General features: G+C 51.7%; 1 protein-coding gene across 2 annotated transcripts in view; it reads left to right on the top strand.

The window, feature by feature from the left end:
- The window catches only part of MPPED1 (metallophosphoesterase domain containing 1), a 76,320-nt gene that overhangs the window by 26,408 nt on the left and 22,006 nt on the right, over positions 1–27,906 (top strand). For both annotated transcript variants that reach the window (XM_055328675.1, XM_055328674.1), the window contains exon 4: positions 23,819–24,044. In XM_055328675.1, the coding sequence (XP_055184650.1) occupies positions 23,819–24,044 (226 nt within the window). The remainder of the gene's footprint in view (positions 1–23,818; positions 24,045–27,906) is intronic.

Below are 27,906 nucleotides of genomic sequence, written 5' to 3'. Positions count from 1 at the left end.
TTGCTCCTGAGGGGGCTCCCCGTGGGGCCAGCCTGGGCCCTCAGCTTCTTTCCAGATGACAGTCGCTCGGGCCCCCAGCGCTTGCTCCAGCCCAGACCCGCAGCACCTCCAACCCCCCTCTCTTTGAGATCCAGCTGGTGTATTGTTCATTCTTTCCAGAAGGCACTTCCTCCTGGGCGTCCACCGGAATTTCAGGCTCATTCTGTCCCAAACCTGTGACCCGTTCCCCTAGGCTACACACCCCTCCAGTGTGACCCCCCCAACCCCATCCACAGATCCTGTGCCCTCTCCCTTCCCTCCGAGGCTGGTATCGGCTGTCACTTAGTGTTATTCTGACCCCACTGCTGTCTGCTTGTCCCCTCCACCTGCTTGTGTCACCTGCTGAACCACTGTGGGGACCCAGGCTCGCCTTCCTCCTGCAGGATCCTGTGAGCCCCTGGGGGGTGGGCACGGTGCCCCGGTCAGTGTGGGGGGTCTCGCGGCCCAGCCCTGCCTGGCCCTGAGGGGTGCCTGGCGGGTGTTTGTTGAATAAAGCGCAGAGAGGTCTGTAAAGCACCCGACACACCAGTTAATTAAGTGGCACTACCCTTAGCAGAATCAGGCAGGGGAGGAAGATGAGGGCCTGGTAATGGAGTATTTGGAAGTTATAATTAACTTTTTACTGGTGCCCTAGCATGAAACGATATATAAGACAATATAAAAGGGGTCCAAGGATTTAGTTAAATAGAGCTGGGTCTTTTGCAAGTAAACCCTTAATTAAAATCTGTGAGGGAGGCAGGGAGAGGAAGGGAAATGCAGAAATCACTCTGAGGCGGAGTCTTTGGTTCCTGCCTCGTCTGCCACCGCGTGTTGAAGGCCCAAGGGCCGCAGAAACCCGCTGCCCACAGTCCTTTTGTCTCTTTGTGGTGCCGTCCAGTGGCCCATGGAGTGGGCTCCAGGTCGGGGTGAGGGGCCCCGGGAAGGAGCAGGGTGCTGGGCCTCCCCCCAGGTGGGTGCTGGAGGCTGGAGGCTGGAGGCTGGAGGCTGCTCCGGGCCGCAGGGATTGTTGGAATTTGTGGGAAGTGATGTCTTCCGCGCAGCCTCAGCCACTTCTCTTCCCGGGGCAGCCCAGCTTGTGGCTGGTCCCCGCTCTCTGGTCCACCCTTCCTGGTTTTTTTTTTTTTAAATTTTATTTATTTATTCCTGAGAGACACAGAGAGAGGCAGAGACACAGGCAGAGGGAGAAGCGGGCTCCCTGAGGGGAGCTCGATGGGGCACTCGATCCCAGGACCCTGGGATCACGCCCTGAGCCAAAGGCAGACCCTCAACCACTGAACCACCCAGTTGTCCCCCTAGTTCACCCTTCCTGTGGGGAGAAGCCACCCTCCCTGTGTCGCCCTCGGCTCAGTCCCCAGCCATGTAATCCTTATCCCTTTAGCTTGTACTTTCTGCCTTCCACCCTTCCTGCCTCCTCTCACCAAGCACTCCTCACCTGTGTGCAGGTCACCTACTTGCTGCCCTTGGGCCGTGACCTCACCCCATTTTCACGGCTTCATGCTCCGTACTTGCCACGTGGTGTTCCTCCTGACAGCTGCTGGGGAATGTTGGGGGGGCATCCCACATTTTAGGTACCAGGCTGCAGAGACAGTACCTGGGTGTTCCCACTCGTGGCTGGCACTGTCCCCTGTCCCCGTGCACCCAGCCGTGGAGCAGGACGCTTTCTGTGTTCCGCCAGGCGCTGCTGGCTTGCTCTCTAGGCAACAGAGCCAGTGCACTGTCTGGCAACATGGGGATGGGGCGAGCGGAGGTGGGACCTGGCTGTGGCCCGAATCCCCAGGGGTGTAAGCTGCTCAGGCTCTTCAGGAACAGGGCTCACAATGATCCGTGGTCAGGACCCACAGCCTCTTCACTGAGCAGGGGACGGAGCACTGAGTGGCCAACCTGCATAAAGTGTGACATGTGGACTGTGTGTTCACTAAGACCCTCCTGGTGCTCCTACCCAGCTGTCCAGGCAATAGTGCCCAGTCCACACTCCTGGCTTCTGGGCCTTGGGTGGGTCGGGCCTCCCTGCTGGGCTGGGGCCGTGGGAGGACAAGGGAGGGGTCCTTGCTCACCCCAGTCAATACATGTCTGAGCTGCCCATCATGTTCGCTGGCTTGGTGTTGGAGGTTCAAGGATGGCCACCACAGGTACAGCCTCTGCCCCAAGGGCCTGAGGACAAATGCAGGACAGGTTATAAAGATGAAACAAAGTAAAAAGACAGGATCATTTTGGTGATTAGATCAGTAAATCAGGTCAACAAACAGGGGAGGTGATAGTGACTGGGGCAGGGGTTTATCTGACATAAGGTGACCTGGGAAGCCACCTCCAAAAGGTTCTGAGCTGAGAAGCACCCAGTTCTGAATTGCCTGGTGTGTAGCTTCAGGCCCACAAGGCTGAGCCCAGTGGTCATGGAGGCCCAGGGTGGAGGCCCAGGGTGGAGGCCCAGGGAGGAGGCCCAGGGCGGAGACCCAGGGAGGAGCCCCAGGGAGGAGACCCAGGGAAGAAGCCCAGGCCTGCTGATCGGCAGCCTGCAGCCAGGGTGAAGACATGGATTTTATTCTAGATGTTAAGGAGGCCACTGGGGCTCAGGCAGGGAAGGGACAGGGTCCGACTCAGTATTTTTTTTTTTTTAATTTATGATAGTCACACAGAGAGAGAGAGAGAGAGAGAGAGAGGCAGAGACACAGGCAGAGGGAGAAGCAGGCTCCATGCATCGGGAGCCCGATGTGGGACTCGATCCCGGGTCTCCAGGATCGTGCCCCGGGCCAAAGACAGGCGCCAAACTGCTGCACCACCCAGGGATCCCCCCGACTCAGTGTTTTGAAAGAGTCCTTTGTCTGTTGGGTGGAGCTGGGCTGTGGCAGGCCAGGAGGACACTGGGCACCAGGAGAGCCTATACGGGTGTCAGTGAGAGGTGGGGGGAGCTGGGACCGGACCTGGGGGCAGGTGAGGGGACAGAGCACAGTGCCGGCTTTGGCTGCAGTTTGGAGGTGACATCCACAGGATTGGCTGATGGGAGGTATGGGTGGAGGGTGAGGGCGATTGCTGACCTGGCATCCACAGAGCCAAAGCGGGCCTGGCATGAGGCGGGCACTCCACAAGTATTTGTTAAGCAAAGGAAGAAAAGAAAAGAGAAATTTTACAATGCAGTCACATGAATCAAATTGTCCAGCCAACTTTTTTTGTTTTTCGGTTTTTTAAGATCTTACAGTGATCATCACTGAGTACATACGGTAGACCTAAAATGGATCCTGGTTCATTTGCTCGTTAGCTGGACACCATGGCCTGATTCAGACATTTCCAGAAACACGTTATTCTCGCAAAGACTCAAGACTGAATATTTAATACAAAAATATTCTTGGGCTTTGGTCCCCGTGTCGTTTCTGGCAGCTCTGCTCAGGAGCTGGTTGTTGTCCGAGGATTTTGGTTGCAGGTAGCACAGTGGCCAATGTGACTGATGGACGTGTGCTCGCCTCGGTGCAAGGTTGATGCTCAGATGAAAAATGGGTGAATGGTCCGGCAGAGATTTGGTGTTCATTTAAAAAATTGAATTTCTATATTCATAAAAAAATCGTCACAAAGCCAAAGTGTGTTTTGGGGGCTAAAAGAAAGAAAATTACCTTCCAATAAAGATGAAAAAAAAAGGTCTAGAATTTTAAGCTGTGGTCCAATGATGTTAGGTAGCCATAATTACAGTATGTGTAAGTCCCTTGAAAGGTGTGCTTATGTGCTAATTAGCTTTTTAAAAAAGATTTTATTTATTATTTATTTTAGAGAGAGAGAGCAAGGGGGAAGGGCAGAGGAGGAGGAGGAGGGAGAGAGAGAGGGAGAATCTCAAGTAGACTCCACATTGGGCTTAACCTCCCGACCCTGAGCCAAAGTTAAGAATCAGATGCTCAACCAACTGAACCACCCAGGCGCCCCTTAAGTGCTAATTATTTATTTACAATAGATTGGCTTTGGAAATAAATGAGACCCACTGGTGTGCGTGTGTGTGTGTGTGTATTTCAAACATGTTTTACAATACCACTGTCCTAAAAATTTCTGCCTTAGGTTAAAAACAACAACAACAAAATTATGTTTAAACAAGGTACAGATGCACATCCCTGAAAAGCCTGGGCTCTCTGAAATGTTCTTCCTTTGTTTCATTTTGTTATTTTGGGGGATTTTTTTGGCTTGCTTATTTATATACCATTTTGTGCTGAAAGATTTAAGATGGTTTATATTTATTTATTTATTTATTTATTTATTTACTATTTATTTATTTTTCAAATATTTTATTTATTTATTCGTGAGAGACAGAGAGGGGGAGAGAGAGAGAGAGAGAGAGAGAGAGAGAGAGAGAGGCAGAGACATAGGCAGAGGGAGAAGGAGGCTCCATGCAGGGAGCCTGATGTGGGACTTGATTCCAGGACTCCAGGATCAGGCCCCAGGCCAAAGGCAGGCGCTAAATTGCTGAGCCACCCAGGGATCCCCTAAGATGGTTTATAAAAATAGTAAGAATAGTAAAATGGTAGAATATAGATGATAAATTAAAAGCCAAGATTTAAAGAAAAGAAATTAGAGTACTTCAGAAGGAAGGCCCAGGGCTACATGGACCCTGTGAGCTGGAAATCAGAGACTGAGCCTCCTGGGGGCCAAAGTGAAAAGGGAGATGCATTTAACCAATGGCTTTGATGACTGAGAGGAGGAAATGTGCAAGCCCCTCTGACTGATCCATCCCCATGCCATGTTGGTTGTCTATCTCATTCAGCTGTATCTTGAAGACCAGACGTGTGTCCCTATCTTTCCTGTGTAGGAGGATCTTGGTAAAGATTTTTGTATTTGGATAATAACAACAAATATTTGGTGTTTCCCAGTATATTAAACGTGTCTGTTTCTGCCATTCACTGTGTGCCCCACTCCCACCCTTAGGATTGATTGAAGTTTCTTTTTTTCCCCTCTACTGATTTGGAAATACTACATTCTTTTTCAATTTGTTTAGTGGTTACTCATAAATTTTTAATATGCATCTGACTTAACTCCGTCTAAAATTAATCAACGCCTCCATTCTTCCCTGAAGGTCCCTGGAACGTACCTACCCATCCCCTCGCTGCCATCTTATATATCTTTGCTGTCTGATGTCTCACCTCTGATTTGTTTTTAAGCCTGCCCTGAAGTAGGCATCATCATGATTGTTAGTAATAATTGTTTCCAGTTTATACGTGATTGTTTACTCAACATATGTTTGCTGAGTACTTGTTATGGTGCTGGGCATACCTCTAAGCGCTGGAGGTGACGTAGTGAATGAACAGAGGACAGGCCATGGGTAAAGAGAGCTCTAGTATGTGGGAGAATCAGGATAAGGGGTCAGGGCAGAACCTTCTGATGAGGTGACATTTGAACAAAGAACTGAATGGTGGAGCTGGTCAGGGAGGGCATTCTGGGCAAAGGCAGCAGCTCTGAATTAGCAGTGCTGGTGACACCTTTGGGACCCCCTGGGAGGCACATGACTGGATTGCCATGGAGGGCTTGAGGGAGGAGAGTGGGGGAAGCAGTGGCTGGATGGGGGATGGGAACCAAATAGGGAAGGCCAGGCGGCTTCATGTAGGAAGTGACACTTGAGGGAGGCCTTGGCATTTGGGCAGTGTTTGGTCAAGTGAAGGCTGGGTTCAGGCCTTCCTGCTCGAAGGGCAGGCCAACCAAGGGTCTGAGGCTGGAGCTCTGTCTTGCCATCGGTTTGCAATTGCTCACTCACTCAACAAACATTTATTGAGGACCTCTCTTGTCCTAGACCCTGTGCTAGGTGCTGAGGATACAGGTAGCAAAACAAACAAGACTTCCACTAAGAGACGTATATGTAAGAAAACACCATGGCATGATGGAGATGGGGTGAAGTGATAGCCTGTGGCCAAGTTAGACCCATCTAGGTTTCAGTCATAGTTCACCTGCTTCCCAGGTATGAGACCACGGGCAGGTGACTTACCTGCCCTGGGTCTTAGGTCCCCGTCTGTACAATGGATCCTCCCAGGCTGGTGGTCATGGGGAGGAGGGATGACCTGTTAATAACCACAGGGGCTCGGAGCCTTTGCTGGGTTTCCCTCTAGGACCCTCCTCTTCACCCTGCAGGGCATCTTTACTCCTTAGTGCTCATTCGAGGCTGTGGAACCATTGGAGGGAATTGTTGGTTAGTAGAAAAATACCAGCTTGGTCATTCAAGAGTTGGAGAAGCAAGATTTTTCTTGCTGGTGTGCTTCTTTTCTTTTCTTTTCTTTTTTTTTCTACCAACGTGGAGAGACGAGTTCGGATATGAAATAAGCCCGTGGGTTTTTTTTAAATGTCATTTTCATGCTGGACTTCATTCCAAAACAGGAATAGTCAACAGCCAGAACATCCTGGCTAGCACAGAAATGAAATATTCCATCCCCGTGTGCACACAAACTTCTGAAATGTCTGGAAGATCCCACCATTTCCCTGTCCGCACCTTCCCCCGCTTGCCTCCTGCACCCAGACTCAGCATAGACTTTATCGGAAGCTCTGTGTCGGGTTTGGTTTGGAGATTGTGATCACCACCTAGAGAGGGTGTGGAAACGGCCCTGTCCTACTGCTGCTGCTTTTCCCGAGCTGCCCCTGCTCATGGGGCGTCTCCCCACCTGGTGTCTCGCGTAAGCCTCACAGCTCGCCCTTCTCAGACTTTAGGCACGTGAGAGGCTGCTGGAGAGGGACTCTTGTTAAAGTGTGGATCCCAATTTCGGCAGGTCTGAGATGGGCTGGAGATTGTGCATGAGCTCCCAGGCAGTGAGTAGTAGCCATAGACCAGCTCGGTCCAGTACGGTGGTCCCTGGCCTCATGCAAGTACTGAGCATTTAACATGTGGCTAGTGTGACCGAGAAGCTGACTTTTTTTTTAAGATTTTATTTATTCATGAGAGACACAGAGAGGCAGAGACACAGGCAGAGGGAGAAGCAGGCTCCATGCAGGGATCCTGATGCAGGACTCGATCCCAGGACTCCAGGATCACGCCCTGGGACAAACACAGGCGCCAAACTGCTGAGCCACCCAGGGATCCCTGAGAAGCTGAATTAATTTGAAATTAAATAGCTATAGGGGGTTAATCTCTATTGTATGGGATGACACAGCTAGACAACCCCTTGAGGTGTCTGCCATTAATGCCTCTGCAGATGAAGAAACTGAACTTGAGGAGGTGAAGAGCTTGCCCAAGATCATACAGTAAATAAAAGTGGAATCAGGATTCTAACCCAGGGTCTATGCTCTTTCTTAAATTTTTCTTATTTTTTTTAATACTGAAGGTGACTTTTTTTTTTTAATGTGGGACTTTCCCCTGTGTATCCAGAAAATCCTAGCATTTTCAATTAGCAAATCACTCCTTTTCAAGACTGTTTCGGTATTCGTGACCAGGAGTAACACTTCATAGCATCAGGGCCAACCAACCAAAGTCATGTTTAAGGTGCTGACAGGCTGTGAAAATTTGTCCAATACCCTATACTTCATATTTGAAACACACATTTTGCTACCAAGCCTTGGTTCCAAGTCTTATAGGGACATAATAGCAATAATTGCTTCCTCTGGATGGCGCTTTATGGTTTAAAGGCACTTAATAGTTTAAGGCACTTTACAGTTTAAAGGCACTTTATGGTTTAAAGGTACTTTAATGTTGTTTGCTCCCTCACAACAAGCAGCTTGGGTTCTTTGTAATGTTGTCCCCACTTTACAGACGAGAAGACTAAGGTCCAGTGTGGGGTTGTGGTTTCCTGGAGGTCATGCAGGTCCTGGCTTTCAAATGACACCTTCTCAGAGAGATCTTCCTTGGATTGGTCAGGCCTCCTACCCCGATGCTTCCTGTCCAGCTCACCTGGCTTGATTTGTTCCGTATCCATTATCCCCACCTGACCTGGTACTAAATTGTTTATTCTTTTATTGCCAACACCCCACAAAGGTCTAGGGAGGGATCCCATTGGGCCCCATGCATGCTTACACTTCAGCACCACGGACAACTCCCCCCACGCCCTTTATCTTTTATAAATTAAATCAGATTCCTTACAAGAGAGAGGAGCCAGTGGGAGGGATGCCGCCTTTGGAGCAGCAAGTGGACCCCCTCCCCAGTGCTGCCTGGCCACATGCCCAAGCTTCTGGGCAGCCTTGAGATAATTATTAATTTTATGCCTCCCTGTATTCATCTACAAGTGGGGGTACCAAGTGGGATGATCCACTTTCTTTGTGGAGCTATCATGTGGATTGGATAGGACATTGCGGTTGGGATCCTGCCTAACCAAGCACACTGATCTGGAGAGACTGGCCTCAGTTTTCTCATCTGTAAAAGGGGTCTCATGTTGACAGAGCTCAGTGAGGCAAGGGGTGATCTGGGCTCAGCATGGGGCTTGGCACAGGGTAAACACATGGTAGACTCAGCTACTGTTTCTGTTGTGGGTAGTTTGTGAATGCATCTAAAGTGCAGCACAAAGTAGATGCTAAGCTGACGGCAGCTTTCACGGTTATTATTAATATCATCCAAGGAGGCCTTTTTTTTTTAATGATCAGATATTTAGAAGTTAGACTTTAGTTCTTTGAAATTTCTTTTAAAAGGAAAGCAGATTTTAAAAAACGTATAGGTTTTTTTTTTCTCTTAAGAAGAAGACGAATTTCACACCTTTGCCAGTGTGCACGATGCAAATGAAGATCTGAGACCCACCGAAGGCCGTTTGGAGCTAATTCTGGGCTGGTTTGACAGCCACGACACTGAAGGGGAAGCATCCAACTGACAAAACGAGGCTTTCTTTGGTAATGCCCAACCTCTCAAAGTAGTCACTTTCTGGACTACCGTTTATCGTATCGGCGTTGTAAGGAATTTTTCATTCATTATGCAACTGTGTCCCCTCCTCCCTTAGCACTCTTCATTGGTTCCCTGCTGTCACCTGGGTGAAATCCAGACCTTTTCCTGGTAGGGAGGGCCCCCTGTGGGTGTGATCCCAACTGTCCCTCCCAGGCCTGCTTCCACCCCGTTCTCCTGCCCTGGACTTTTTTTTTTTAAGACTCTATTTATCCATTCATGAGAGACACACAGAGAGAGATAGAGGCAGAGACACAGGCAGAGGGAGAAGCAGGCTCCACACAGGGAGCCCGACGTGGGACTCGATCTGGGGTCTCCAGGATCACGCCCTGGGCCAAAGGCAGCGCTTAAACCGCTGAGCCACCAGGGCTGCCCCTGCCCTGGACTTCTAAGCAATTGTCAAATACTTAGCAGGTGGATTTTCCCACCTCCAAGCCTTTGCTTGTATGAAGTGTTCTTGATGCCCTTTCCCTACCTTGTCTGCCTGGGGAGCTGCGATTCATCCCTGGTACGTGTTTCTATGATTATGTCTCTCATTCACCGTTTCAGAGCCCTCCCTTACTCCTGGTCAGGGAAAGGAGAGCTGTATGGTTCTCTATGACTTGGTGTCACCCCCACTACAGATCCCAAACTGCTTGCCTGTGTCTTTCCCACACCAGAGGGCAGGAGAAGGGACTGTGTCTGGACTGCTCTCTTCCCAGTTCCCAGCACTAATTAGAGCCAAGGACAAGGATTGTGGAATAAAGGAGTGGATAAACAGGAGTGCAAGATGATTTTTACTTTATCTTAACATTCCAAAATGTCTTTTTAGCTTGCAAATGGTTGGTTTTACAAAGAAAGATTTTGAAAATAGGAACCTGTAGCCTTTATAATTTTTTTAATACTTATTTCAGTGGCTACTGCAAAGGCCATTGCTTGCTTTGGGCTGTATTTTCTCCTCTTTAAAAGAGCTGTTTGTAGCCAGAAGGCACCTGTGAAACCTTTTGGAAAAATATTCAGTAACAGAAGGGCCGTGGATCTGACCCTGTAGCCCTGCCTTTCATCCAGGGCTGTCAAACTCTGGGAGAAATCCATACTGGGAATCTTCTGGTAAGGTGGAAGCAGGTGTGGGCTTCCTGTCCTGAAGCTTCTTGGCCAGGACTTTTCTATATGGAGGTGAGGGGGCTGAGGCTCTAGATGGCCACTTAGTCCCTTTCCACTTCCAAACCATGATGACCTCTGAAGTTCTAAAATTGTTTGCCTCCACGATCAGAATGATTGGCCTCAAGGGCTGTAAGATTCTAAAAAAGCATTTCTAGGATTCGAAGGTCCCAGGAACCTATAATTTTACCTGCTCACAATTCTAGTTGTCTGGGATTCAGGGTCCTTAATTTTCTTCCTTGGAGGTTTTAAAAAGATTTTTAAATTGTGGTTAAAATATGCATAACATTTATCATTCTAACTTTTTAAAAAAGTGTGCCGTTCAGCGGCATTAAATACCCTCACATTGTGCGACCATCACCACCATCTGTCTCCAGAACTTTTTCATCTTATAAAACCAAAACTCCATACCTAGTCAACTATAAATCCCTATATCCTCTCCCCTCAGCCACTGGCAACCACCATTCTGCTTTCTGTTTCTTTCTTTTTTTTTTAATTTTTATTTATTTATTTTTATTTATTTATGATAGTCACAGAGAGAGAAAGAGAGAGAGGCAGAGACATAGACAGAGGGAGAAGCAGGCTCCATGCACCGGGAGCCCGATGTGGGATTCGATCCCGGGTCTCCAGGATCGCGCCCCGGGCCAAAGGCAGGCGCCAAACCGCTGCGCCACCCAGGGATCCCTCTTTCTTTCTTTTTTTAATATTCTATTTATTTATTCGTGAGAGACACGAGCGAGCGAGAGAGAGAGAGAGAGAGAGAGAGAGGCAGAGACACAGGCAGAGGGAGAAGCAGGCTCCATGTAGGGAGCCCGACGTGGGACTCGATCCCGGGACTCCAGGATCACGCCCTGGGCCAAAGGCAGATGCTCAACCGCTGAGCCACCCAGGGATCCCCCTTGCTTTCTGTTTCTATGAATTCGATTACTCCAGGTACCTCATATAGGTAGACTCATACAGTATTTGGTCTCGTGTGGCTGGTTTATTTCCCTGAGCATATCTTCACGATGCATGCATGTGTCAGAACGAATGCCTTTCCTTTTCTAAGGCTGAATGATATTCCATTGTGTGGATATATTGCCTTGTGTTTATCTGTTCTCCTATCGATGGACACTCAAGTTGGGTCCACCTTTTGGCTACTGTAAATAATGCTGCTATATGAACACGGGTGTACAAATATTTCTTTGAGATTCTGCTCTCAGTTCTTTGGGGGCATATACCCAGAAGTGAAATTGCTGGATTGGATGCTAGTTCTATTTTTAATTTTTCAAGGAATTGGCATACTGTTTCCTGTAGAGGCTGTTCCATTTTACATTTCCACCAACAGTATACAAGAGGTTCGCATTTCTCCGCATCCTCACCAGCACTTGCTTTCTGGGGTTTTGATAATAGCCATTCTAATAGGTGTGAGGTATCTTACCGTGTTTTGATTTGCATTTTCCTGAAAATGTGATGTTTGAACATCTTATGTGCTCATTGGCTATTTGCATGGGTTCCTTGGAGAAGTGTTTATTCAAGTCCTTTGCATTTTTTGTTGTTGTTGAATTCTGCAGAGTTCTTTATATATTCTGGATATTAACCCCTTATCAGAAATATGATTTAAAATATTCCTCCCATTCTGTGGGTTGCTTTTCACTTGGTTGATGGTATCTTTTGATACGCAGAAGGTTTTAATTTAGAGGTATTTTTTTCTCTCGTTGGTATCATAGTCAAGAAATCAGGTGCCAAATCTAATGTCATGAAGCTTTGCCCCTATGTTTTCTTTTAAGAATTTTGTAGTTTTAGCTCTTACTTTTAGGTCTTTGTTCATTTTGAGTTAATTTTTGTGTGTGGCCGGAGTCCAACTTCACTCATTTGCATGCAGATAGCCAGTTTTCTCAGAACCACATGTTAGGAAGATTATCCTTTCCCCCACTGAGTGGTCTTGGCTCCTTTGTTGAAAGCCATTTGACCATATAATTTCAGCTCAGGTCATGATCTCAGGGTCGTGGGATACTGTTTAAAGTGTTCTCTCTCTCTCTCTCTCTTTCTCTTTCTCTCTCTCCCCCCTTGTCCCTCCCCCTCCTCTCCCTCTCTCTTAAAAAAACAAGAAGAAGAAAAGAAAAGAAAAAAATCATTTGGCCATATATGTGAAGATTTATTTCTGGTTTCTCTATTCTGTTCCATTGATCAGCATCTGTATTTAGGCCAGTACCACACTGTTTGATTACTATAACTTTTTAGTAAGTTTTGAAATCAGAAAGTGTTTGACCTCCAACTTTGTGTTTCTTTTTTGAGACTATTCAGGGTCCCTTGAGATTCCATATGAATTTTGGCTTGGGTTTTCTATTTCTGCAAGAAACATCCTTGAGATTTTGGTAGGGATTGCATTGAATCTTGAGATTGCTTTGGGTAGTATTGATATCTTAACCATATGAACCCTTCCAATCCATGAACATGGGATGTCTTTTAATTTATTGGTGTCTTCTTTAATCTTTTTCAGCACATGTTTTGTAATTTTCAACATACAATTTTTTTACCTCTTTGGTTAAGCTTATTCCTAAGTATTTTCTCTCCTCCTCCTCCTCCTCCTCCTCCTCCTCCTCCTCCTTCTTCTTCTTCTTCTTCGTATTTTCTTCTTTTTGATGCTATTGCAAATGGTGTTGTTTTTGGCTTATTAGTGTATAGAAACACAACTGAGTTTTTTGCACATTGTTTTTGTGTCCTGAACCTTTGCCAAAATCATTTAATTTGTTCTAAGATCTATATTGCTATTTAAAATGGTCTTCAGGGCACCCCAGTTGGCTCAGCAGTTTAGCGCTGCCATCAGCCCTGATCCTGATCCTGGAGACCCGGGATCGAGTCCCATGTCGGGCTCCCTGCATGGATCCTGCTTCTCCCTCTGCCTGTGTCTCTGCCTCTCTCTCTCTCTCTCTCTGTCTGTCTTTCATGAATAAATAAATAAAATCTTTTAAAAAAGAATCCCTAACTTTATTTAAAAAAACGGTCTTCATAGGCTGTTTACAGTGGCCACAAGATCTTTTCCAAAGTATTATGTTATTTAAAATAAAATCATTCAGGGTTACTCATAACAGGAGAGACCTTGTAAGGACTTAAATATATGGCAACAGTCTTTTTTTGGAGGAATGTTTCATAAAAACAACCTCTGGCATGTGTAGTATGTCCTGGGTGCCACACAGAGGGGAAGTCATAGGCTTCAGCTCAGAGAGCTCTGGGTTCAGATTCCCACTTATGTGCTTATCATTTGTGTAGTTATGTAACCTAATCGAGCCCCAGTTTCTCTATCTTTCAAACATTCTGCCCATTTTGCAAGACTGTTATTATGAGAGTTAGAAACAGAGCAAGGGGGAGCTTGTCTCAGAATCTCATCAGGTGCTACCTGTGATGTCATTAATGGCTGCTTGACCTCTCCAGGTGAGGAGCTGCTTGGCCAGATCACCTGTCTTTGAACCTGGATACCAGAGTAATCCCAGCACTTAGATGCTCAGAATATCAGAGAAATCAACCAAGTAAGGTTTTCTGCCTGCCTGTCTTTGGGTTGGTCTTAACTGTGCCTTGGTTTGATTTGGGTCTAGGTTTTGAGCAACAGGTAGAGCAAGTGAGAGGTCAGGCTACCCCTGGAGAGAATTAGGAAGTGGGCAAGGATGGATCCCCGGGTGGCTCAGTGGTTTGGAGCCTGCCTTCGGCCCAGGGTGTGATCCTGGAGTCCTGGGATCAAATCCCACATCAGGCTCCCTGCGTGGAGCCTGCTTCTCCCTCTGCCTGTGTCTCTGCCTCTCTCTCTGTGTGTGTCTCTCATGAATAAATAAATAAAATATTTTTAAAAGGGAAGTGGGCAAGGAGCTTCTAGCCTCCTGTTGCCTTCTTATTTGATTAAAGTTTTATTTGCATTAAAGTAATATGTATATATAGTCACAGCACACTGTGATGCTTATGATGAAACCAAGAGTCCTCTCCCCCACCCCTCTCAGTCCCGATTCCCATTTCCTGTGTGGTCCTGGTTCCTCTCATTACCAAGGTGTCTCTAAGTCACAACCTTATATTATTATCTTTTACTTTTCAATTTTAGATGTTACTCTCTAATTTCTTACAATTGAAAATGAAGATTTAGAGACTCAGCCTCCCTACCCATTACACACATCTCTTCTCCTTTTTATTCTAAGACGGTTTAAGGTTAAATGTTCGTTGCACAACTTGCTGTTTCCCCTGAAGGGGTTCATTGTTTTGTGTGCTTGCTTGTTTTTCTGTGTACACATCATGGTTCATACCTGTGTCCTGCAGAGTTTTAAATGCCCCTTCGCAGTGTGGAGAGTTGGGCTAAGCCATCTTCGGCTCTTTTTTCTCTTTTTCCCTTGAGCCTCTGATCCCTGGCCCAGTTTGAACTGTTGGGACCTGCGTATAGCCCTCATCTCGGGATGAGGAGTTCCCATCTTTTTTCTGGCCTGGAGCCCCTGGTTCTAGCACCTCATGGCTTCCTTTTTCTTGGTTTACTCTCTCATTTTGGTGGAATACACCCTCCAGTAGCCTTCTGAGAAAGAATACAGTAGACATAAATGTTTGGCAAAGCTGCATATCAGAAAAAATCCCTTATTCTGTCCTCAGTCTTAACTGATAGTTTGCCGAGCTGTAGAATTCTGGGCAGCACATCATTTTCCCCTCAGAATTTGGAAGGTGTGGCTCCAGAAATTTTCCTGTAGCTTGTGGTACAGCCAGTGAGAACCCCACTCTTGTTTGGATACCTCATCCTTAGTATATGAGCTGTCTTATTTCTGGGCAGTGTGCCTTGGGTGTGAGTCTTTTTTTCATTCATTTTTCTGGATACTCGGGCAACCTTTTTAATGGCTCAGACTTTGCCCTTTAATCTTGGGATATTTTCTCATATTATTATATATACTTTTAGTTTCCTTCTTTTTTTAAATTTGTGACATCTCCTTCTACAACTCATACAACTGATTTTGGTATCTTTTCTCACTGGGTACTCATGTCATTGTCTTTCTGTTATTCTCTGGGAGATTTTCTCAACTTTATCTTCCCACTCTTTCACCAAATTTAAAAAATTCTGCTAAGATTTTCTTTCTTTTGTTCAGAACACCCTGCAAGAATTTCATGGGTGCAATATCTTCTATGATCTCACCGAGGGTGTTAATTATATATTTAGTTATTTCTCTTGCATCAGTACCATTTTCTCCAATTTCCTTTCTTCCTTTACTTTCTTCAGCTTGTTTCTGGCTCTATGTTCTGTGTGGAGGTTTTCCTCTGAGGTCTGATGATCCTGTGTGTTTGTGCGTTTGAAAGCTGTGTGTGTGCAGGGGAGCAGCTTGCCATGATGGGACCTGGCTGTCCCTGTGGGAGAACTGCCTATATCTGTGTCTGTAGGTTTTCTCTCCTGCCCCTGTCTTTTTCCCCAGAGAGGGGTTCCCCGTTTGTAAGCCTGGCTCCCAGGATTTGAGAACTGAGTGAGGAAGGGATCTGGGGTCTCCAAAGCCACCATGTTTAAGCATGTCACTGTATCTCCCTCTTGTTCATCCCCTGCCTTTCTGCCCATCCTCCTTTGGACCTGATGGTCCCTAAATGGGTTTCTTTGGAACTGCTATTTCCCTTGAAACTAAAGCCCCTTCTGTGGAGACTAGGAGGGAAGGGCCTGGTTCCCTTAAGGGGTGTAATGGGGGAGGGGCCCAGACCTACTTGCTCTTACATGTTCTAGATCAGACCACACACCTGGGTCTGCATCCCTGAGCCACCTGAGCCTCTGGCCACAGCTGGGTTTCCTTCCTATGATGCTCCCCTCCCCCAGTGCTTCCCTCCCCCCCCCCCCCCCCCCCGCAACCTTCTCCCAAGGCTTAGGCTTTGGTTTCAGTTTTTTCTGCTTAGCCAAGCCAGTCCACTCATCCATTCTTCAGACTCTCAAACTTTTATCCTTGGAGGTTTGTGCTTTTTTGATTGCTTTACTGTTGATTTCATGGGGTGCCAGCACAAGTAGAGGGATGTGGCCATTCAGATGCCATCCCGTGAAAGTGCCCTTTAGGTTGTACCCTGTGACACCCCGCTGGGGAGCCCCCACCCCTGCATTACTTACACACCTGCCTAGAAGGTGTGTTGAGGAACAGCCATCCTGCTGCTTGGGTTGGGTGGAGGAGGTTGTTCATGGCAGGCATCTTGAAGGAAGCAGCACCTGGGCTGACTGTGTAGGGTGAGTGGAATTGGAGCGGCCTCAGAAAGAAGGGCAGGGAGGGGGTCCCAGGTGGGTGAACAGCAGGAGCAAAAGTCAGGAGGCGTCCAGCAGCCGGGGCTCGCAGGGGCAGGGCAGGGCAGGGCAGGGCAGGGCAGGGCAGGGGGTGTTGTGCAAGGTGAGGTTGGAGCACCGGCAGAGCCTGGCCCAGAGGGGGCGCCATAGCCTCAAGTGCTGAGGTTTACCTGCCTGGCCCCACCGAAGCCCCAGGGCCTTTCCTGAACACCTGTGCAGGAGCCTGTTCTTCCAGGCTGTGGCTTCCCTGGAGGTTCACAAGGAACCTTTCTGGCTGCATTTGGACTTAGTTTTGGGAGGAAAACACAAAGTTTCTGGTTGTCCCCTTCAGACTGAAGTCATCTACGCTCTGCAGTAGCAGTTGAAACAACCATTTAAAGATGATTAGGACTGAATGTTCCTGTTTTTAAAACATCTCCCATGAAAAACAAATGTTTGAAAGTTAAACATTTTGGCTATTAGGACGGAACAGAAGAAAAATTGCATTTGCCTTTTAAATATGGGCACCAGCGCTGAGTTGGGAATCCAGAACCCTCCCACGCCGGACCACAGGCCAGGGTTAGGTGGGCTGGGTGGCAGGGCCCTCCTGCAGGTCAGTGCCAGGTCTGCGGTCCCAGGACAGCTCCTTCCCACCCTGGGTGTCTCCACACACAGCTCCGGGCAGGCTGACCTGCCAGCGTGACCCCAGACAGGTGTCCTGACCTCCCTAGGCCTCTTTTCTCATCTCTAACATTTCTGGACACAGTGTTTGGTCCTAACAGCCCTGGAAGGCCCTGGTACTGGCTCACATCCAGGTAGTATCAACAAGCCTGTGATTTTCCCTATTCTGATGCTTTGACATCTCAGGGCTTTGCTGAGCCTGGAGGGAACTCGCCTCCCAGGGTGTTAACCAATTCTGGAGATAGTGAAGGACCCACCTTTGAGCGCGCCTTTCATATACAAACCAACCCACTCCCTCCCTTTTAGGATCTCACTCTCAGTCCCTGTGTCCCCCCACCCCCAACCCTGTCACCCCAGGGCCAGGCACCCGACAAGTAGGGGCAGCCCCTGGATGCCACCCACTTCCCCAAGCCTGCCAAAGTTGCTCAAACCTGCCAATCCTAAACGTGCTTACCCTGCCTCCCTGTCTTTTCCCTCGGAAACCACAACAAAGGCTCTGGTCCAGGTTTCTTCTCCACTCCCTCTGCCCCCTGACCGGGCCCGGCTTCCCCGTGTGGCCAGTACAGCCCTGAATGCCGCCCATGTCTAGGGATCTGTGAGTATAAATTCCTTATTCATGACAATTGTTTCCCTGTCTGCGTGTCATACTATACCTGATTAAAACAAATCCCTGGGTAAGTGCAGCACAGGTGCTTTACACATCTTCTGGGGGGATTGTTGCAAGAACCCTGAACATTCTTCTTATAGATGAAGATGCTGAGGCTCAGAGAAGTGAGCCTTTTCACCCCAGGCCAGACAGCCAGTAGGTGGAAATGGGATTCAGGCTTTTTCGGCTCCATGACTGCGAGTGAGTACCCCTAACCCTTCGGCTACACTGCCTCTCACCTGGGGAACCAGGGAAATCTAGAAGCCTTGAATGCAAATTGCCTGTTACACTACCTAGCACCAGGAAATGCTCACAGAGTTGCGCAGCAGAAAACAAATTTTGCAGGCACCACCCATGCGCCTGTTCCTATCACTGGGCTCTGGCCCCCCGCCCAAGCACGCATCTTCAGACCTCTCCTGCCATGCCTGCGACACGCAGAATCCCCATCTCCTCTCATTTGCCGGCCCACGTCCTCGGCGTGTGCTTGGCTGTGTGATTCCATCCCCGGCATTAATGCACCCGAGCTGTGCCGAGACCCTCCGGGGGCTCAAAGCTGAGGCGTGCAGCCTGCTTCAGCCCCATCTTATTCTAGACCGTGCACCACACCAAGAAGCCTGCTAATGTGAGTCTCCCAGACATTGGCAAGTGTTTAAACACAGAACTGTCAAAGATGTACTAAAAATGCAATCAGAGATCGTTATGCTGTCTCTTTATTCCATCCCCCTCTGCCGCGTTCTGTGAGATGGGAATGGGCGGGAAAAGCCGTAAGTGGGCATTTTCCTGATTGTCGCTGCATTTAGAGAACACTAAAACTCTGCCGGGCTCAATGCACCGCTCCGGGAATGGCATAGATGACAGAGAAGCGTGCGCATATCTTGTTGAATTTAACAGATTACCCAGTTTGGAGGCAGCACTTTCTGTTCAATGGGATGGGTAAGTGTTAGTGATAAAGAATTGTAACCTTTTGGAAGGAGATTAATCTTGGAAGCACACAAGTAGCAGAGGTTTTCGTCCGCGTCCCTCGCACACCGTGCACGCCTGCTGCTGGGTGGCGTCTGTAGGGGGATGCGTGTCTATTTGGAAATATACGGCAAAGGGAAAGTTAAAACAATATGGTCATCCTCTGCTGCTCAGCTGATTCCTACCTAATGGGCTTGTTACCACCAACAAATCCAGGGCTAGCAAATGCCAGGAACTCAGATCATCTGGCCAGGAAGAAAGGACACCTTTGGGGAAGATGGTCCAACGTGGACCGGGTTCTTTGCTTCTGAGGGCCTGATGAGGGGAGGTGGGTAAGAGACATTTCGACCCAGCTGTCCCCTCTCTAGGCTTCACCAGGCTGCCCAGACACCTGCCTGAAGAGCATTCCCTCTCCTGGGGTCTGGGCACTTCTGGCACTTTGCCTGGCAGGTGCTTCCGTCAGGCGCCCTCTTCCCTGCTGCTGGGAAGGACAGCGGCAGGAGGGGACAAAGGGAACAGCGCTAATTTCCTCCGTGTGCTGAAAGGTTGTGGTCATCTCATCCTTTTATCCACAAAGCCCCTGCCAATTGCTCAGTCATTGCAGTCCCCGAACACTCCCCACCTTCGCTGCCTAGACGGGAGGCAGAGGCACAAGCTAAGCAAGTAAGCCTGGGGCCACTGGTCACTGGGCGTTTCCCCCACAGTCAGGTTGGGAAGAGCTGCAGGATCATGGGAGCACCTGGAGGCTAATGCAGCCTGAGTTTCTAACAACAGAAGTATCGATCCTAGAATAGACTTCTCTCCACCACTGCAGGCTGGTCAGGCCGTTCCAGAGCTTTAGTCCTGGCTCCCCCATCCCCACTCCACTTGGGAGACAGCAGGTCTGATTGGAGACAATTCAGAGATGGACATTTCGGGGTGTGGGGGAGGGACACGGGTCTGCAAGGAGGTTGGAGAAAACATCTGGAGGAAAGGTGAGGGGACCCAGGGAGTCAGGTGGTATAAAGAAGACAGCCAGGGTTCTCTCACGATGGGTGGGTTGATTGATAGACGTGTTCATCCATCTCTCCCCGTCTGTGCATTCATCCATAACCCATCCACCTCTGTCCTTCCATCCGTCTGTCCACCCACCGTCCGCTCACCGGGAGGCTTGGGGTGCCAGTTCTGGATGAGTTTGATGGGGCCCAAGCCCCAAGGTCTGTCAAGAGTCTAGTGCCGTGTGTGGTGATCAGTCACTTTATTGCTTATTTGTGTAAACTCAGGCAACCTCTTGGAGCCTCGCCCGGATGTAAGATGGGGACAGTTACGCTTAAGTATCTGTGAAGGTCACACTCAGCTGGCAAGTTCCCAAGTCCAATGGACCATCCAGACACTCATGTCTGTGGGTGGGCCTCCCACTCAGGGGGGCAACGGTGCTGGACCAGTGATGTGTTTGCCAGTGGGTGCACCCCCTGCCTCCAAGCCACATGCACCCACTTTGTAGGGAGAGCCCCGACAGTATCTGAGGGTACCCTGCAGCATGTTGTGACTCCCGTCCCCACCTGGCTTTAGGTACAGGAGCCTTGATCCCCCCCATTCACTGTTCCCCCAGAGGAGGGGAACTCTGCCGAGGAGAGAGGAACAGGGGTGAGCTGACGGCGTCGAGCTCACTCCCCGGTCCCCAGGAGTCGGGAGCAGCAGAAATAAATGCAACTATACAGTTGGAGTAATTTGTTAATTAGTGTAAGTAACACCCCCAGTCAGAGACAGGCCGTAAATACATCACTGCGGCTCCGCTCCCCAAGCCTGGGCGATGCTCAGAGGGGGATGGATGCATCAGAGCCTGAAGGTGGGGGGCAGAGGCCACCCCTTCTCCCCCAACTGCCTGCAGTGTGGGAAGGGGCTCAGCTCGGTGGCCTGGCAGCCTTGAAGGAGTCCGAGTCGCTGACCCCAGGTGTGGGATCAGCTGGATCAACCCCCAGTGTCCCCTCCCCTGTGCACCTGTTGTGGGACCTGGGCCCACAGCCTCATTTCCCACAGTTACAGAGCATATCTCAGAAAGTTCCATGGGGAGTGGAGGGACCAGCCTTGACCCAGGATGGCTGGCCCCACCTTGGGGTCCAGGATATTGGCAGTCTTCCCCGTGGTGTCCTCCACGATGCTTCCCCAGGTGCTCAGGGTCCCCGCAAACCTCCCTCCCCACAGGTGGCTGGGGCAGGGCTGCCGGAGGAAGGGTTCTCTGCTTCATGTCACCCCGTGGTGCTGTCGGGGGCTTCGTTTGCCAGGCTTCTGCTGGGACCTGCCAGGGGGTGACGAACAAAGCACACACGTCTGCTCCTGTGCCCCCGGAGCTGTCTGGCCCCTTGGGAAACAAGCAGATACCCCGCGTCCCAGGGCCCCGAGAGCCCATCCCCCCTGCCTCACCGGCAGCACTGAGGGGCAGGTCTGTTCCCCGCAAGTCTCCAGGACTGGGGCAAGGCCCGGAGACCAGATGCCTGTGCGGGGTGAGGGGGGGCAGTTCCTTAAAATGAGTGAGGGGGGCTGGGTGTGCGTGGTTGGGACAGGAGGGGACCGCAAACTGCCATCGGCTGCCCATCTAAGGGAGGCACAGATACTCAGCGCTTCACTGGGCCAGGAGCATGCACTTTTAAAATTGATTGATCGATTTTTAGAAAACAAAGAATGGCATTTTATTGGGGATTTTTTTGCATTTTTTAAATGTTGGCAGCCAGATTCAAATAAAAACATTTTGCCAAATGAAATGTGCTTGTGGGCAGGTCTGGCCTGCAAACCGTGGCCCAGGGAAGCTGACACCGTGACTGCCAAGTGCTATGCGTCTCTGTTCGGTATCTTCTGAAACCCCAGCGCGGTTTTGCAGGGCAGGTGCTCTGCCTGCTTCATGGGTGGGGAAACCGAGGCACACAGCTGGCTAGTGGCAGAGCTGGGTCTGGGACTTAGGCCGTCAGCGCCTGTCATTATCTCAGGGCTCCCAAGATTTGATAAACACCAAGGAGCAGAAAACCCTCTTTTCTCAAACTTGTGAAGGATTCTGGGGTGGCTGGAGAGGCAGTGGGGAGCAAGATTATAGTTTTCTGCCAATTTTCCAGCAAACTCCTATCTTGCTCCCTTTCTGCCTCGTGGCCGGGCTGGGACTCAGGTGGCCATGGCCACAGAGCTCAAGACCAGGCAGGATGTGGAGGTCCTGGTCTCGGGGATGGGTCGGGCCGTGGAGAAACATAACTACTTTCTGGACTCTTCTGTTCTCTTGTGATTAGAATATAAAAGTTATAGTACAAAAAAACATTGTTGTATTATTGTTTATTATTATCATTATTTATTGTTTGCCACAAGACTCGCCCTGCCCCTTCCCGGAGCTCACACAGGGCTGGGAAAGCACATTTCTTCCTAGAATGCCAAGTCTGACCGCCCGTCTGTCACATCCGATCCCATATTGTGGGCGTCAGTTCTCAGTAAGGCAAACTTAGAATTTGGGGCATTTCTGGAAGTGGGTTCCTGACACAGCACTTGCACGGCAGAGGATGCAGAGGGGCCAAAGGGCGGAAGGCCCTGCTTTTCCTGGACTGTGTTCCACTCCCTGGGGAGCCTCCGTGGCAACGGAGGCAACGGCTGGCAACGGCTCCGTGGAGCCTGGAGGAGTCAGAGAGGTCCTTAGCCCCTAGGGACACCCACCTTGATCAGAGGAGAAACTGAGGCTCAGTGAGGTTAGGTGGCTGGCCCCTTTGAGAGGTACCAGAGCCGGGATTTGAACTGAGGTCAGGCGGCTGCCACACTGAGCTCGTGTGTGTTCTTGTGTGGATCACGGTCACCCAAGATCAAGGAAGATGTGCTGGGAGGCATGGCTCTCCATTAGCTGGGTGGTGTCTTGCTCTTCCTTCTCCATGTGCCTGGAGCTGGGAGGCTGAGGACCCTTAGGAGGGCTCTCCTATGTGTCATAGGGGACAGAAGGCCAGGGCCAGAGGCATGGTCATGGCTTTCAGGCGTCAGGATGGGACTCTGCGTCCTGGCTTCATGAGGGCACTTTCCTGGGCTCTCCCCAAGCAGGTGGAAAGCGTTGGGGTCACACAGGACTGGCTCAGAGGCCAGTCTGCCACCTGTGGGCTGTGTGTCCTCCAGCATGTCACGGCCTAGCTCCCCAAGCCTCATTTTCCAAATCAGCACCATGGAATGGGAGGTGCCTGGCTCAGTGCCTGGCACGGATGCGCTGCAGGAGGCCTCTGGGACCACGGGAGCGAGTCATTTTGCTGAAGAATCTGGGGCAAGAGAAGTGGCTAAAGCGGGTGCGTGGGAGAGCTTAGTGTCCTGTGCTGGCTCCCGCAGAAGCCCGCGTTAGAGTCATTTAGATGTTGCATTCGATGGCCGCGACTACTTCTCTGTGTGGTAGCTGTGGCATGTCACCACTTTCCTGCCTGGACTCTCCTATTGGAGGCCCGTGCTGGGCTGGCATGTCACACGTCCCCGTCGTGCTTGCCTGACCCAGGGGGGCCCGCCCCACCTGGAGGGGCCCGGGGGAAGGGTCTGGGCCTTCGGGCTGGCTCACCTTCACATTGCATTTTTCATCCACGTCAGGACCCCTGGGTGCCATCATGACCCCTTGTCCAGGCCCGAGGAGCCCGGCAGCTGAGGCTCGTGGGAGATGGGGAGTCAGGGCCCCGAGTCTGGGGTCAGGCCGGCTTCCAAGGGGCGGTGGGGACCAGGGGTGGGTGGTGGTTTACTGAGCCCAAGGGGCTATGGTAGCGGGGAAGGGGGCCCCCAGGCAGGTCAGCTGGGAGGCAGCACCCACACCTTGCTCAGGGCACCTGCAAGGTGGGGCCCCAGGGAGGGAGGCATGGTGCAGAGGAGCTGCCCCGGGTTCTGACAGATCAAAGCTAGAAGGGCCTTTTGTGTGTGTACCAGGATGTGCTATGCACAGTTGTGTTTTGGCTGCACTTGGGCTTGGCCTTGGAACTCCATGGCCATCGGGGTGGGCCCCTCCCCAAGTGTAGGGTCTCCAGGGGTTTCACACGAGCTCCACAAAGAGCTTGTGCTTCCTCAGACAGAGGAGCCTGAGGCCGGCCAGTCCCGAGGATGAGGCCAGGTCCCCCCTGCTAGCCTGGGTCTGCTGCTGGCCTGTCACCCAGTCGCCACCGGCGCAGGCAGGCTGCAGGGGTGAGGGTCGGGCTGCCGGCCGCTGCCTCTGATCGGAGGGCGCCAATCGGGGGGCCTGCAGCCGGGGCTGCTCTGTGGGGGATTCCGGTGGCTCTCGCCCGCCGCCCGCCCCGGCTGGGTGGTGGCTCCCCGGAGGCCAGCGGCCGAGTCTATGTGTCTGTGCCCGCCTCTGCAGGCAGCCTGCCCTACGAGTACAAGATTGTGATTGCCGGCAACCACGAGCTGACCTTCGACCAGGAGTTCATGGCTGACCTCATCAAGCAGGACTTTTACTACTTCCCGTCGGTGTCAAAGCTGAAGCCAGAGAACTACGAGAACGTGCAGTCCCTGCTCACCAACTGTATCTACCTGCAGGACTCGGAGGTCACCGTGCGTGGCTTCCGGATCTACGGCTCGCCGTGGTGAGTGCACGGGGCGCCGTCCCCACCCCAGGCGGGGAGCCGAGGAGCTGGGGTGAACACGCGGAGGGGAGTGGGGCCGGGAGAAGCTCCGGGGAGCTCCAGGTCACCACGAGGAGCTGGAGCTCAGGCCCCCCGCATCCCCGTGTGGCCCCCGGCGGGTCGCTGCTGCTCTCAGAGCTTTGGTTGCCTCGTGTCTAGCTGGCAAGTAGTTGTGTCCGCTGTGCCCTCTGCTGTGCACCTCACACACAGCCCTGTACTGTGCTTATCCCCGGTTTCCAGAAGAGCCAACTGAGGTACGGAGAGCATGAGGATCTTGCCAAATGTCACACAGCTAGGAAGGGGCACGGCTGGGGTTACAGCCAGGCACTGTGGTTCCAGAGCCCCTGCGTTCAAGCATTATCCTGTGTGCTAGGAATCTCCCCATTGCCCGTGTCCCCTGACACGCACCAGAGATGCATAGATGAAGGGTGGTGAGTGATGAGCCAGGCTGAGGAAAGGTGGTTGGAATTTTCATGGAAGGCTGAAGACCTGCTTTACCATGTTGGGGATGGCACTTGTTTCAATCATGAGTACACATCAAGCCCTTACTCCGTGTTGGGCACACAGGACAGTCAGGCCTCATCCCTGGCTTGGCGTGGGGGGGATCAAGGTGAGAATGAGTCATGACTCTTCTATGTGATGGCCAGTGTGTCCATCAGAGCCCTGGTGGTAATGACGGTGATGGTGATGGCGATGACGGTTGTGGTGGCCATTATAGTGGTAGTGATGGTGGTGATGATGATGAAGATGGTGGTGATGGTGAAAGTGATAATGATGGTGATAGTGGTGATGGTGGTGATGGTGGTGTTGATGGTGATGATGGTGGTGATGGTGATGGTGAGAGATGATGGTGATGATGGTGAAGGTGATGGTGGTGGTGGTGAAAGTGATAATGGTGGTGGTGATGTGATGATGGTGATGTTGGTGATGATGGTGGTGGTGGTCGTGATAGTGATGATGATGGTGATGGTGGTGGTGGTGGTGGTGGTGGTGGTGGTGGTGGTGGCAGTAATTCATTCCTGAGCAAATTCAGCAGGCCGGCCCCTGGGCTAAAGTCTCCATGAGTGTTGTTTCTAATTCTTACTCAGCCCTGAGCCGACTGATTTATTGTCCACAATCTATAGGTGGACAGACCAGGTGGCCCTTAGAGGGCTTAGAGCTGGCTGTAGCCACAGGGAGCCAGGTGCTGGCAGGGGGAGGAGGGCACCATACACAGTAAGGAGAGACCACATGTCCTTGCAAGTGTGGTATGATCCCGAAGGCTCCTTGGAGGAGGGAGGAGGTGAGGTGACCTGAGCTGTGAGGGAGTAGAAGGGTGTTCGCAGCTAAGGAGGGGTGACGCCCGAAGCTGTGCCATCAGAGCAGTACACATGGAGAGGGTGAAGGATGATTTGGGGGCACACAGGACTTTATGGGTGCAGGGACTTTGGGGGGAGCCATTACCAACACCGGGCTGCCTGGTGGATGCCATGTGATGACACCTGGTGGCCAGAGGCTGCGGGCGGGTGTGGGACCTGGTTCCGTCCTGCCCAGGCCTCCTCAGGGGACGGAGCAGAGATGACCCTGAGCCCCGGGTTCTCGCCGTGTCTGGAGTCTTGACCTCCCCACAGCCTGTGCGCTCCCAGATGAGGACCACGGGGGCCCTCGAGGACGCAATGAGCTCGGTGCCAAGGACGGGAGTGGAGAGGAGGCGTTGAATCTGCCTGGCAGGACAGTGGGGCTCACGCTTGGAGAAGAAGTCTGGCGGAACATACTGGAAGAACTGGAGCGTGAGGTGCAAGAGGGAAGTCAGGAAGGTCGATGGGGAGGCCTTCAGGAGCCAGACGGGCGTCTGCACTGCGCCCCCTTGCCCAAGATTTTGAGCACCCCCCGCCCCTACGCACCCACACACGCACATAACCCTTTTAAGAAAACATATTCTGTAGGAGTTCATGGTGTGGCTGTGGATCCAACCGGCCTGGGCTCCAATCTTGGCCTCACCTTTTATGGGCTGTGTGACCCTGGGCAAGTCACTTAACCTCTGTGCCCTAGTTTCCTTCCCTGCAAAATGGGAGTGACAGTGGCCGTCCTGCAGAGGGTGGTCATGAAGGTGTCAGGAGGGTTTAGCTGGGCCTGGTGCCTGCCCCACCAAGCTCTCCACCAGCGGAGACCCTGTGGCTGTTATTGCTGCCAAGGCCAGCCCTCCAGCCCTGCCTGGGCCAGAACCAGTGTGTGGGACGGAGGGCAGATGAGGGGGGTGGCAGGTGCACTCAGTGTCCCCCTCCCCCCGAGCAGCTGTGTGCTCCCTCAGGGCTGGGGGAGAGGAACCCCTGTGACAACCTGCCCTCGGGCTCCTGGGTGTGGGGCCAGCCCTGGGGTCCCCTCTGCCAGCTGGAGGCCAAGTGCTGGGCTCCCGAAGGGCCTGCGTGAGGCTGGCGGTTGGTCCAACTGCTCTGCGCTCCTGCTGCCAGTGGTTCCTGCATTCAGTGTCAGGAGCTCGAGCCCAGTACTGCTTGTGTGATTGGGGGGGGGGGGGGGGCTTGGGACAGAAGGGGCCTCAGGAGGCCCTGGTGAAATCCAGGAGGGCTCCCGGGGAGTGGGGGTTTGAACTGCAGTTTCCACAAGTGGAGGAGGCAGGAGAGGAGCCCTATTTCTGAGCCCCGTTCTGTGCCAGCTCCACCTCTGGATGCTGTTTCGCAGCCCTGGATGCCCAGGGTTACGTGGTACCCTATCTACGCTCCACCTGCAGGCTGTGCGCTGGCCTTCCAGCGGCTGCCTTGCTTTCCCTGAGGCCCCGCCTGGGGCTGGGAGCAGCTGCTGGGAGTCCCAGCAGCAGCTCTGGCCGGGCAGTTGGTTGGTAAGGGAAGAGCTATTCAAATTGGGACACTGTGCATATCTAGCTGTGTGACTTTGGGCAAGTGCCTCAGCCTCTCTGGTCCCTCCTTGGCCGGGGTCATGGTGCTGCCCGTGGTAAAGGCAGCTGTGAAGTCTGTGCGAGCCCGTCTGGAGGACGGTCTGGCCCAGAGCAAGGCCCCGGAGGTTGGTTGTAATTCCTGGTACCAGGGAGCTCCTGGGGTGGAGGCCGGGTGAGGATAGCTCTTCTCCAGCTGATACCCCAACAGCCCTCCAGGCAGGGCCAGGACTTTCATTATCCTATTTCACAAAAGGGCAGGTAGAGGCCCAGGTGGGATGTGGCTTGCCCAGGTCAGCGTGATGACCGCTCCAGACTCCTAGTCTGGGCTCTTTGTGCTGCTGCATAGAGGCCGTTCCTCAGTGTCCCCGTGAGACACCGCTCTTTGCCAGGCCCAGAACAGCGGGCGCAGGGTGTGTTCCTGGTTCTCCAAAAAGCCTCAGATGCACCTAGGCCTCCCTGGCCAAGGGGGATACTGAGGCCAGGGGGTCCGGGCCGTGTTCTCCTGGTCAACCGGGAATGGCCTACCTCGTTGTCAAGGCTTCCTGAGTGCCGCGTACTCTTGTGGGTCCCGGGACGTGCTGTGAACCAGACAGGTGGAGCTCCAGCCTCACGGGGCTACTGTCCTCCTGGGAGACACATCAACTGCTAATTCCTTGGTTCACAAGGGCCAGGAGGAGAGGGGCCGGGAGCTGGGGCTCAGGAGGGCCTCCTATGGGACAGGGGCCGGGAGCTGGGGTCAGGGAAGGCTTCCATGGGCGAGGCAGCAGCTGAGGGAACAAAAAGCTATGCAGGGGGGTGGGGGGCACTGGGAAGAGTGTGACAGGCAGAGGGAACAGCTCAGGCAAAGGCCAGGAGGCCTGTGAGGCTGCGATCACGCTAGGGGTGCTGAGGTGTTCCAGGCTGCATGGGTCCCTGTGGGTCGGCTGGACC

Source organism: Nyctereutes procyonoides, unplaced genomic scaffold (genome assembly GCF_905146905.1).
Source record: "Nyctereutes procyonoides isolate TBG_1078 unplaced genomic scaffold, NYPRO_anot_genome, whole genome shotgun sequence".
NCBI lineage: Eukaryota > Metazoa > Chordata > Mammalia > Carnivora > Canidae > Nyctereutes > Nyctereutes procyonoides.
This window is presented reverse-complemented; position numbering and strand designations above follow the sequence as displayed.